The 13,627-nt window shown below is 41.7% G+C and overlaps 1 protein-coding gene across 2 annotated transcripts in view; it reads right to left on the bottom strand.

Moving 5' to 3' along the window:
• Positions 1-937: 937 nt before the first annotated feature.
• The window catches only part of PSMF1 (proteasome inhibitor subunit 1), an 87,607-nt gene continuing 74,917 nt past the window's right edge, over positions 938-13,627 (bottom strand). For both annotated transcript variants that reach the window (XM_030211344.1, XM_030211345.1), the window contains exon 8: positions 938-1,458. In XM_030211344.1, coding sequence (XP_030067204.1) covers positions 1,407-1,458 — 52 coding nt within the window. In that variant the 3' untranslated portion in view covers positions 938-1,406. The remainder of the gene's footprint in view (positions 1,459-13,627) is intronic.

Raw genomic sequence — 13,627 nt, 5'->3', positions numbered from 1 at the left:
ATGGCTCTAAAATGACCAAATTTCTATTCTGCCATTAATGGCCACATGCTAATTTCCAAATTAGCACGCAGCTATTACCGCCTGAGCCCTTACTGCCAACTATTTAGAAGACGGGAAGGGCTCATGTGCTACTCGCGGTAATCAGGCAGTAAGCTGTACCCACGCTGCCCAATTACTGTTGGGCACACCTACTCCCTGCCCCCCGTGTTAGAAGATTTTCTAGTGTGGGAAACGGCACACAGCAAAAGCAGAACTACTGCAGAACACCTGGGCATGCCCGGCAGTACTGCTGTTTTGTGGCACCCAACCGCACCTTTGTAAAAGGGTCCCTTAATGTCATAAATCAATTTATAAATTCAAAAATGTGAAAACAGGTCTTCTGTTTCCTGCAATGAAGACACAACAAAAGTCTCCTTGTAGGTGGTAATCAGTCAGAAACCAAAGCCCTCAGCAAGGTGAAAAGTATAAAACATCTGTGTCAGAGTTAGAGAGTTACATAACATAAAAAAATTAAAATAAAAAGCAAATCTTCTTTAGCTTGTCGGAAAAAGAAGGGTGGGCAATCAATCAGATCAAAGTTTGGCTCCCAATACACGTAATCTCTGATTCCATACTGCCAGATACATAGCATCCTGGAACCTGGTAGAAGCTAAGGGACAATGCATGGCAGATGCATGGGCTAAGGCAGGCTTTCTTTTGGCAGCAAAATTGTAAAGAAGGGATGGGCCAATTGGGCCTTACCTGCCATCACCTACTATGTAACTGTGTATTACTACCAAACTACACAGCAAAGAATTTCAGACCTGTTTTAACAAGCAACCACTGTGCATTTTCTTGCTTAAGAATATTATTTTAAATGAACCTGTAATCACTTGCCATAAAAGGATGGGAATTTGGAAACATTTATCTGTTTTAAAAATCAGTTCTCCCTTCTGAATGTTTTTGCATGGTGCTTGCAATTTATTCCAAAAGGTCAACACAAGTTAGAACCAGCATCTATGTCACTGCAAAACGTAGCTCTGATGTCTCTTCACCCAGGCCATGATAAAACATCACCAGAATTAGAAGCCAAAAAAATACTATTTCCAAAAACACCAATTAGTGTTTATTCACAATATCAATTCTTAAAGAAATAAGTACAAGAGTTCTTGCTTAGTCCCTGTGGGAGAAGAGAGTGTAACTAGTGAAGTGGCTTCTCTTTAGATCTATTGGCTCTTTTCTCAGCTGCTATGAAGCCATGAACCAGTTCTGAGGCATCATACATTTGCAGCATACTAATCAAATCCCATCGCTGCTCCTCCTCCCACAATCACATTCTTTCACTCCTTTTGCTTGTTGCAGATTTCAAAACCTGGAAGATGATGGGGAACTCAGTCACATTCATTCCAGCCTGGGCAATTATGTCCTCACATAAACATATCATCATATCCTGGAGGGGGGAGATGGTCTGGATCTGGTCTACAATGAAAATAGAGTCAATAAGAAAAATTGTAAGCTTGGGATGAGTCACTCAATCATTTACTATGAATGCATCACAAAAAACAAATTCCCTGCCATTTGGTTAGGGCTTCCTTAGAGACACAAGGAAGAAACCCCAAAGCTGATAAGGAAGCAACACTGGCTGCAGCAGAACAATGGCCAGAAGCAAAAGGAAGTGCTCATTCCCATGTACACCCACCACATGCCTCCTTTCCAAATGAGGATAGCACTGGCAAGGAGGAAGCCACAGAAGCATTTGCATGCTAGTGGGGCCTTTTACTAAGCTCAGTAAAAAGTGGCCTCAGCTCGCCCTTATGCAGGTCTTTCCCGTGCACTAAGGCCATTTTTATGTGAAATCTATTTTATTAAACTTGATAACCACTCAGGAAAAAAACTGAACGAAAACATGACACATTATAAAAACAAATACACTGAATATTTCAAGTGCTTTTAGTACAACAATTAATTCCTCCACCACCACTACATATAAAACCTACTCAATCACATAACTAAAAGGGCTCATTAAAAGAAAGAAAAGAAAAACAAAAACAAAGAACGCCCAACAATGTCCATTATACAATAAACAAAAACAAATGCTTTGAGGGGTTGGGCTCTTATAACCCCTCCCTCCCCCCCCCCCCCCCCCGGTCAACTATAAAATTGGGTTAGGATTCCAAAATAGAAGAGCTGTCTCCCAAATGCATCAAAATATAGTCTCCCCTTCCCACAGACAGTGACAAGTCAAAGTAAAACAACCTAACATGCAAGAAACAACAACAACAACAAAGGAATTATTATTATTATTTTGGATTTTGCTCACACCTTTTTCAGTAGTAGCTCAAGGTGAGTTACATTCAGGTACACAAAGTATTTCCCTGCCCCTAGAGGGCTCACAATCTAATTATGATAAATGAAGACTAAGATAGGGACACCCTTCTTCCATCCAACTAAAATGAGTTAAGAATTAAACTACGTGCCTTATGAGTTAAATGATTGTATATATGTTCCCCAAACTAACAGGAAGCGCTTTTTCTGTTTGATAAATGATTTAGCTTGACATTGCTCCAGAAGTATAAGCGTAAGGAGTCGATTCCGCCAAGTCCAAAAAGAGGACACCCCAAGTACATATATTTTTTTTTTTTTTACCAATGGCACCCACCTTACTAAGTAAGAGGCAGTGACCTTGATTTTGGACTCTAAATTCCACATATTTGTCTAGGAGCAATCCAGCAGGCGAGAATGAGAGTTTGACCTACCAATTTTTCCAAATAACACATTATCGCTCACCTGAAAATTTTTAAGGGCATGTCCAAAAGGCATGGAAAAATGTGATGTAACAAACAAGTCTGATTTAAGAGGCGTCTGTTTTTTTTTTCCAGCCCAGAAAAATCTCGAAAGTAATTTATTCAGTTGCAAAACATCTTTCTTCAAAATCCGTAATAGTAAAAAGTTGCATACTATATAGCCACTTGGAAAATAAAATCATATTAAATAAACAAACTTTACCATAAAGTGAGATAGGGAGATTGGTCCATCTATTAAACAAGTTCTTAGTAAAGTCAATGATTACTGAGAGATTAGTTCTATACAATGCTGAGGAATGACCTATGAGTTGTATGCCCAAATAACAAAATGATGTAGCCACACACTGTAATGGAAAGGGACCTCTCCAATTCCCGTGAACTGTGTTAGAAGTAGGCAAAGCAAGAGATTTAGTTAGATTAAGTTTGAGGCCCAAGAAATCCCCTTATTCCTCAAAACTTTCCATTAAGGCCACCAAAGAGTTCTGAAGTTCCAGTAAATGAACTAATAAGTCACCTGCAAAAGCAAATTCTTGTTGACCAAGGCACACCCTTTATATCAGTGTTACCCATAATTTCTAGAGGATTGAGGGTCAAAATAAAAAGGAGTGGAGATAAAGGGACACCCCTGATGGGTTCCTCCCTGTATGAAAAATGGTTGTGAAAGTAGCCTATTGACCCAAAGCACAGCCTGAGAGGCCAACTATGGTGTCCGTATGGCCTCCAGAAAAAAACCTTGAAATCCATCTCTCTTGTTTCAAACAGAAAGTCCCAAGACACACAGTCAAAGGCCTTCTCTGTGTCAAAACTGATAGCAAAGACATCTCACACCATGCAACCTGCTTCAAAGAGGTAAATATTGTCCTCATATTTTTGGTTGCTGTTCACCGTCTGACAAAATCTACTTGAGGGTTGGCCACAAGGAAAGGCAGAGTCTGAGACAAATGGTTAGCCAATATTTTTGCAAACAATTTTATTTTGTAAGTACATTAGTACTGCCATACTGGGACAAACCGACGGTCAGTCAAGCCCAGCATCCTGTTTCCAACAGTGGCCAATCTAGGTCACAAGTATCTGGCAAGATCCCAGAACAGTAAAATAGATTTTATGCTGCTTACCCTAGGAATAAGCAGTGGATGTTCCCAAGTCCATCCTAATAATGACTTATAGACTTTTCTTTTAGGAAATTATTCAAACCGTCTTTAAACTCTGCTAACTGCTTTGACCACATTCTCTGGCAATGAATTCCAGAAACTTTAATTACTTACTGAGTGAAGAAATATTTTCTCCGATTTGTTTTAAAATTTACTACTTAGTAGCTTCATTGCATGCCCCCTAGGTTCTAGTATTTTTGGAAAGAGAAAACAAACGATTCATGTCTACTCGTTCCACTCCACTCAGTATTTTATAGACCTCTATCATATCTCCCTTCAGCCATCTCTTTTCCAAGCTGAAGAGCCCTAGCCGCTTTAGCCTTTCCTCATAGGGAACTCGTCCCATTCCCTTTATCATTTTGGTCACCCTTCTCTGTACCATTTCTAATTCTGTGATCTCTTTTTTGAGATGCGGTGACCAGAATTACACACGGTATTAAGTGTAGTCGCACCATGGAGCGATACAAAGGCATTATAACATTCTCATTTTTGTTATCCATTCCTTTCCTAATAATTCCTAATATTCTATTTGCTTTCTTAGCCGCCACTGCACATTCAGCAATGACGACACCTAGATCCTTTTCATGGGTGGTAATTCCTAATGTGGAACCTTGCATCACGTAGCTATGGTTTGGGTTCCTCTTTTCCATACACATCACTTTTCACTTGCTCACATTAAACATCATCTGCCATTTGGATGCCCAGTCTCGTAAGATCCTCTTGCAATTTTTCACAATTCTCTTGCGATTTAACAACTTTGAATAAAGTTTTGTCCTCAGCAAATTTATTTATTAGGATTTATTTACCACCTTTCTGAAAGAATTCACTCAAGGCAGTATACAGTAATTACCTCCCTACTTATTCTCATTTTTGCTACTGTTGTCTGAATGATTGCCGATTGCCTTAATAGATGCTCTCTCTCTGACCTGTTTCAGGAGTGTTGTCGAGTTAGTTCCCGATGTGAATCTGTGACTTCTCCTGACTCTGATCCCATCAAGTCATGTGACAGCCATGTAAGCATTGACCCAGAAATTCTGGATATACTGAATTGACCCATAGCATTCTGCACCATGGCGGCACGCACTGAAGGAGCAAGCACAAGAAGCAGGTCGTGCTCCTTGGATGAGCTCCTTGGGGCAAACTCCGGGGGCAAATTATCTATCAACTTTTCCTCTTTTTTTGTTTTTGTTCTATTTTTTCTTCTATTTCTTATTTCAATATGATGATACTTTCTCTTCCAGCCTTTGCAGACAGATTACTGCCGATTCCCGTCCATTGGGGTCATAGGGTAGGGTTTGATCCTTCATTATAATCTTCTTTATCAGTAAAGGTGAGTTATAATGTTGCTTCTTGTTCTGCTTGTTGTTTGACTCTGTGTGGTGCTCCTTTAGTCATGAACAACATTACTGATGCTCCGCTATGTGGTGCTCCGGTTCAGTTAGGCTTGGTTAACGTTAGGTCACTACATGCTAAAACTGTGCAAATCTCTGACCTCTTTTCCTTAGATAAACTTGATGTTTTATGGAAATCTGGCTGCGTGACAGTGAGGAAGCCTTTCTTTTTCAAATGTCTCCCTATAGGTTTTAAAGCATTTCATTCTGCCAGAGCTTCACGAAGTGGTGGAGCTGTAGCAGTTTGTCTTCCTTCTTTATTCTCTGCCTCAGAGCTTTCTTTTGACTATCCTTATTCTGAACTGCTTTTGATTAGAATCACTGCTCCATAAACTAACTTTATTGGTCTGTTACCTTCCTCTTCTCCTCTTACTTGGGATAATTTTATCCAAACTTTGGCCGATGTCTCTGCCCAATTTTGAAATCTGCTTATTGTGGGAGATTTTAATGTACATGTGAATGTATATCTTTCTTTTAAATCTTCTAGTTTATAATCTTTTCTCTCTGATATGCATCTTATTCCTTTGTCTATGGACCAACTCATATTGCTGGGCATACACTTGATCTTAATTCTTCAGCAGGATAATCTTGCAGTTCCTTTTTCCTGTTCACCAATTCAGACAGTTCCTTTACCATGGATCATTTCTTGTTGTTGACATCTCTCATATTTCACGTTGTTAATAATAACACACTAACACATATTAATTCGAACCTTTATTTATCCCGCAAGATCCTACTACCTGTAAATCTTTGTTTGTTTGCCTCAAAATTTCCTTGAACTTTCTTTAGATGAGATGGTGCTGAACTGGGACTCTTCATTCGCTGCTCAGTGTAGACGTTCTGACCGGGCGTATTCTTCCTCAAACTTTGCACAACATTCTAAAAGTAGTCCGTGGTATCATAGCAATCTTACCTTATTAAAGCAATAACTGTGTACAGCTGAATGCTGATGGAGGAATAACAAAGCTAGTAAACCTCACTACTCTGAGTTTAATAGACTAACCAACCAGTTTAGTTAAGAACTAAAAAAGGCAAAGATAACACTTTATTCTAAAACGAAAAATTGTTTCAAAACTTTGTAGCACACACTTTGATCTCTCTGGTTCCAAATCACCACAGAATTATTTTTCTCCTCCTGTGGACTGTCTGGCCTTTCATTTCTGTTATAAAATCCTGAACCTGAAGAACAAGTTTACTAATAATTCTGCCATTTCTACTTTGCTATTATCACCTGAAACGGACATTTCAAACCACTGACCTGTTCAGTCTCCTAGGATATTTTTCTGTACCATCTCTCACTGTTTTGAAGCCAATACTTAAGGATACTTCTGGCAATCCATTAGATCTAAAGAACTATCGCCGTTTCAAATCTCTGTATAGCCCCTAAGATTGCAGAAAAAATTGTTTTTGATCAATTCTACTCCTTTACCGAAAACTTTCATGCCTTGCATCCCTGACAGACTGGTTTTTGTACTCACTATAGTACAGAAACAACTATAACTGCAATACTCAGTGAACTACATTCAATTCTTGAAAAAGGTCATATTGCTCTTCTGATTTCATTAGATTTACTGGCCACATTTGATCTCATAGACCATTCACTTTTGCTTTCTTGTCTTCAATCTATCAGACTGTCTGGTCTTACTCTTGCTCGGATTACTTCCATTTTGACTAATCACATTTATTCTGTGTCAAATCAGGGTACTTGTTCTGTTGATATCCCTCTTCTTTGTGGGGTTCCCCAGAGGTCTGTTCTATTTCCTTTGCTATTTAACATTTTCCTCAGTTCCTTAGCTTTGCTACTACAAGATCTCAACATTCAGTTCTTCATTTATGCAGATGATATTCTGATTGTATATCCCACTTCTCCATTTTCTCCTAATTTAATTCCTCTCCAAAATGCACTAGTTGCTCTCTCACAGAGGTTGGATGGTCACAAACTGGTTCTGAATCCTTTGAAAATAATTGCATGTTGGGTAACTGGTTCTCTAACTCCCCCCAGTACTCCATGTCACCATAGGGTCTATCAGTTAATCCAGTTTCCTTCTTCTGCTATCTTGGGATTATTATGAATTAAAGCTTTCCTTTGATAAACATATTTCTCAGGTGGAAAAAAAAAGGCTTTCTGGTTACGTCAGATTCATTCTGTTAGATGTTACTTTAATTTTGCTTCTGTTCACACCCTTCTATATGCGTTTGTTTTATCATGACTTGACTATTGTAACACTATCTATGTTGGACTTGCCAAACTTCAATTACGGCATTTATAAACACTCCAAAATACGGCACCTAGAATGTTTCTCAGGGCTAGACGTTTTGATTCAGTCACTCCTCTTCTCTCAACTACATTGGTTGCCATTGCTTTTTCATATTCAATTTAAAGTCCTTCTTTTGACAAAGTTCTTCATGCTGAGAACCATCTTATTTGTCAAATATGGTTATTCCATAAACCCCCTCTCGTAATCTTCGATTTCTAGACTCTAATCGTCTTACTTTACCTTCACCCAGATATGCTTATTTGGAATCGACCAGATCATCTGCTTTTTTCTTTTTGTCACCAAAACTATGGAACAATCTCCACTCCCCTCCCCCCTCCCCAATATTTGAAATTAAATATCTTTAAACAACCTTAAAAATTAAACTAAAAACTCTTTTTTTCAATTGGCTTTTGTGAGTCCTAATGCTGTAGAGATCTCCTGTGGTGGGTTTAGAGAGCTTGTATCTATTTATTTTTGTTTGTTTAACCCTTTAGTGTCCAATGTTCCCGTAATAAGACATATGGGAACAGATCGATGGGAACATTGGACACTAAAATTAAGTAATATATATTTCTCAAGTTTGAATGTAGTTATTCTTTCCTATCTATTAATGGTGTTCTTTTATATTTATTTTATTGTATTTTTTGTACCATTGTAAACCACTTTGATCTTGATTGAAGTAATAGTGATATATCAAGCTTGAATAAACAAACATCTCTAGATCATTTATAAATATGTTAAAAAGCAGTAGTCCCGAGGAAGGAAGTGACGTCACGAGGTTGAATGGACGCCTGAGTCCTTAACTCCTGCACTTCCCTGCACTTAACTTGCCACATCTGCCGCCATCCGTTCCCGTTTTCCTCTCTGACTGACCAGTGGGACTCGCGATGAGTCTGTGATTGAAATGAGCAAAAATTCAGCGTCACAGCTCAGGGAGGGCGAGCGCTGCTCGACAAGGCAGTTAGCGAATGGCCTTTCATGACACGTGTCTCCTGCACCGGGCCGCTCATCTGGATCGGATTCAGCCTCTTCTCAGGTGGATTTAAGACACCCGATCCCTAAAAAAGGTTTCCCGAAGGATTTGGCAAAATGTTTGGAGGAGATCAGAGCGGACATTAAGGCGTCCAAGCTTCAGATCTTAGAACATATGGACGCCATTAGAATTGATCTACGCGAGCTAGGGGGCCAGGTTGAGGTTCTGGAGGAGCACGCAGATGAGCAGGCTGAGAGATTTGCTGCGGTAGATTCCCATTTCTTGCAGTTGTCAGAACAGGCGGAGGAGCTGCAATACAAAATCGACGATTTGGAAAATCGCGGTCGGAGACATAATCTCCAGTTCTGCGGGGTTCCGGAAAATGATAACATGGAAGATGTCCCAGCAGTCGTGCACACGCTATGCACGAAAATCTAGGTTGAGATATTATAGTGTGATTCTCTTCCTATGCCTTTAAGGAGAAGTTGTGGTTGACAGCGCGCCAATTACCACCCTTGGATTACCATGAAGCGAAGGTGACGGTTTTTCAAGACCTGCCGCTGTTCACCTTGGCCCAGCGGCATGCAATTAAGCCAGTTCTAGAGATCCTGCTAAAAGAAAAAATTTCGTAAAGATGGAGTTTCCCTTTCGCACTGTGTTTTGCGATCAGTGGTCAGCAGGTCAGATTCCGCAGCTCGCGGAGGCTTGGAAGTTTTTGCATGAGGCGGGTCTGACCACAGCGGTTGTACTACTGGGTGACATGGCTCCTTCGACGAGGGCACAGTTGCAGAAGTGGAAGAGAGTTCCCCAGAAGGCCAAGAAGCAGCGGGACCACACTTGACTTTATTTTCTTTAGTTTCTCTACCTGTTTGTGTTAGCTATTAAGGTGACATGGTTGTTGTGGAACAATATCTATATTTTTATGGGTCATTTGCCTTCGTGGGAAGAGGGGTGATGCGTGGGTTCTGGAGTGAGGGCAAATGGTACACTTGCTGGTGAATTAAGCGTGAGTGGGGGTGTGTGGCTGGGGTGAGTATGAGATGTGAGGTGGTCTGTTTGGCTTGCGGGGTGTTCTTTCTGTGTTTCCCATTCAGGACCTAATGGTGCTGTCTGGTGGTGGTATGAGTGGGGAGAGGGTTGATGAGGGGGAAGGGGGGGCTGGAAGAGGGCGAGGTCATGGAGGGGGGATCTTCTGGGATCTGCTGGGGGGGGGGGGGGGGGTTGGTAGTGAAAGTGGCTATAGGAGTCTCCCAGGTTTGGAAGTATGTGATGTACGCTTGCCTGTTAGTTGTTTGATATGACCAAGGACCTAAAATTTTTGTCTTATAATGTGAAAGGCCTGAATTTTCCACAAAAACGCCAAAAGTTGCTTAAAGAACTAACCTATTTTCAACCACAGGTGGTATTTCTCCAGGAAACACACTTGAGAAGGGACCATGAAAAGTTTTTATCCCATCCTCAATATCCCTTCGTTTTCTGTGCGTCTGCGTTAGATGGGTCTATGAAAAGGGGGGTGGCCATTTTGCTCCATTCCTCACTACAGTTTCAGGTGGTGAAAATGAAGCGAGATGGAGAGGGGTGATTTTTGCTTTTGAGTGTACTACTGGGAGACCTGGCTGTAACACTGGCTTCAATCTACACTCCTAATGAAGCGCAGAGAGGGTTTCTGACTAAACCGGCGGGACACTTTACTTCCTGCCCTCCGGGGAAATTTATTGTGTGTGTGTGTGTGGGGAGGACTTTAATGCCACGCAGCACCTGGCACTGGATAGGTCGGGCTTGCCTTCTGGTGTCGATGTCATGATTTCCCAAGCCTTGAACAGGTTTGCTAGAGATTTGGGAATATCAGATGTATGGCGTGTTTCCCACCTGGGGGTCCGGGATTATTCGTTTTACTCCCATTGCTTTTTAATGTATTTATAAATGACCTAGAGATGGGAATAACTAGTGAGGTAATTAAATTCGCCGATGACACAAAATTATTCAGGGTCGTCAAGTCGCAGGAGGAATGTGTACAGGACCTTGCGAGACTGGGAGAATGGGCATGCAAGTGGCAGATGAAGTTCAATGTTGACAAGTGCAAAGTGATGCATGTGGGTAAGAGGAACCCGAATTATAGCTACGTCTTGCAAGGTTCCGCGTTAGGAGTTACGGATCAAGAAAGGGATCTGGGTGTCGTCGTCGATGATACGCTGAAACCTTCTGCTCAGTGTGCTGCTGCGGCTAGGAAAGCGAATAGAATGTTGGGTGTTATTAGGAAGGGTATGGAGTCCAGGTGTGCGGATGTTATAATGCCGTTGTATCGCTCCATGGTGCGACCGCACCTGGAGTATTGTGTTCAGTACTGGTCTCCGTATCTCAAAAAAGATATAGTAGAATTGGAAAAGGTACAGCGAAGGGCGACGAAAATGATAGTGGGGATGGGACGACTTTCCTATGAAGAGAGGCTGAGAAGGCTAGGGCTTTTCAGCTTGGAGAAGAGACGGCTGAGGGGAGATATGATAGAAGTGTATAAAATAATGAGTGGAATGGATCGGGTGGATGTGAAGCGACTGTTCACGCTATCCAAAAATACTAGGACTAGAGGGCATGAGTTGAAGCTACAGTGTGGTAAATTTAAAACGAATCGGAGAAAATTTTTCTTCACCCAACGTGTAATTAGACTCTGGAATTTGTTGCCGGAGAACGTGGTACGGGTGGTTAGCTTGACGGAGTTTAAAAAGGGGTTAGATAGATTCCTAAAGGACAAGTCCATAGACCGCTATTAAATGGACTTGGAAAAATTCCGCATTTTTAGGTATAACTTGTCTGGAATGTTTTTACGTTTGGGGAGCGTGCCAGGTGCCCTTGACCTGGATTGGCCACTGTCGGTGACAGGATGCTGGGCTAGATGGACCTTTGGTGTTTCCCAGTATGGCACTACTTATGTACTTATGTACTCATGATACTTATTCCCGTATTGACTATATTTTTGTAGATGCATCATTGACTCATGCTGGATGGACATCAGATATTGGAACAGCTACCTTGTCGGATCATGCACCGGTCTGGGTTAGTCTTCCTTCGCTCTGTGGGGAGGAGAGGGAGAAGAGATGGTCATTGAATACTACTCTGCTAAAGGAGGAGGAAATCCTAGCTGGCTATAGAAAGATTCTACAAGATTATTTGGAGCTTAATGTGGACTCGAGAACCTCTCTGGGGGTTGTCTGGGACGCGCTTAAGGCGGTCTCTAGGGGTTATTGCCTCCAAAAGGCCAGCTTTAGGGCTAGACAGCAAAGGGCGGAGGTTGCTAAGTGTTTAACACAATTGAATCTTTTATCAGAAAGACATAAATATTCTCACTCTGTAACAACTTTGAGGGAAATTCAGGCGTTACGCCTGAAGTTGGACCAGATAAAGTTCTTCGATGACCAGCAGAGGCACTCACATTTTGTCTTTAGAAATAAACCGAGTAGGGCCCTGGCGGTTAAACTGAGACAGTCAAGGGTAGACAGGACTATTCTTAAAGTGCGAGACAAGGCGGGTAAGACGGAGACCAACTCAAAGCAGATACGGGAGAAGTTCCAGTTGTTTTATCAATTGCTTTACACTTCAGATACTGCGCCTAACCCTGAAGACACATAAATTCTTGTTGGCATGCTCTTTCCCTACACTTACAGCAGCTCAGCGGGAAGCATTAGACGGGCGGGTCTCAGTCGAGGAGGTTGCTAAGGTGATTAAGGCTCTTCCAACTGGGAAATCACCTGGTCTGGATGGGTTACCCAATGATTTTTATAAGGCATTCCAGGGGGAATTGGCTCCCATCTTGAAAGAGATTATAAACAAGATCTTAGTGGGAGATGAATCTCCTTCTTCTATGATGGAAGCCTGGATAGCGGTTATTCCTAAGCCTGGCAAGGATACGACTGAATGTGCCTCTTATCGCCCCATTTCTATATTAAATTCTGAAATAAAAATTTTAGCAAAGGTCCTGGCCAACCGTCTTGCAAAAGTTATGCCTGATTTAATACATCCAGACCAGACAGGTTTTATTCCCTATAGACAGGCAATGGACAATATTCGCCAAATGGTTAATTTGCTTCACGTCTCTAAGAAACTGAACCTTCCCGTTTATTGGGACTGGACGATGAAAAGGCCTTTGACAGAGTCCATTGGCCTTTTATGTTCCAAGTGTTGGATTGTTTTGGAATTGGTTTGGGCTTTTGTAGATGGATTCGAGCTCTGTATACTTCACCTAGGGCCGGTGTTCGGGTTAATGGCGGTAATTCTCCGATGTTCTCCTTGTCCCATGGGACTAGGCAGGGATGCCCTCTTTAGTCACTGCTATTTGCATTGGTTAAGGAACCCCTTGAGATGTACATTAGGTCGGACCCTAATATATCAGGTATTCAGGTTGGTAATAGGGAATACAAGTTGGCGCTTTTTGCTGATGATGTGCTTCTCTCTTTGACAAAACCATTAATCTCATTACCAAACCTGATGAAAGGCTTGTCGTTATATTCAGCAATTTCAGGTTTCAGATTAAATGTGAGTAAGTCAGAGGCTCTTGCGATTGGACTCTCTCGACCGGTTTTGGAGTCACTCCAGCAATCTTTTTCTTTTAAATGGGTAAAGGGAGGTATAGCTTACCTGGGGGTCACTATTACTTCTAATTTCTCAGAGCTGTTCTTGGCCAATTACCCGCCTCTCTTGAAGGCTATCTATAGAGACTTAGAGAGGTGGGATATTACAGACCTGTCTTGGTTGGGTAGAACTGCGGTATTGAAGATGAATGTATTACCGTGCTTGACGTACCTTTTCCAAGTTCTTCCTATTAGGTTTTCCAGGGGCTCCCTGGCAGATTTGAAGGACAAACTGGTTCGCTTTGTTTGGGCTAATAAGCGCTCTCGATTGCCTAGGGCTTTATTGTACAAGGATAGGAGGAGGGGGGGTCTGGGTGTCCCAAATGTTTTGTGGTATTACAAGGCGGCCCAAGTGCGAGCGGCTTTTGAGTGGTATCAGGATCATCCTCATAAGTTATGGGTGAAATTGGAACAGGCTGAGGTAGGCTCTTGTTCGCTTCATGCCATGA

This window comes from Microcaecilia unicolor, chromosome 8, assembly GCF_901765095.1.
Source record: "Microcaecilia unicolor chromosome 8, aMicUni1.1, whole genome shotgun sequence".
Classification (NCBI taxonomy): Eukaryota; Metazoa; Chordata; class Amphibia; order Gymnophiona; family Siphonopidae; genus Microcaecilia; species Microcaecilia unicolor.
Note: the sequence above shows the minus strand (reverse complement) of the source record. Positions and strands in the feature narration are given on the sequence as shown.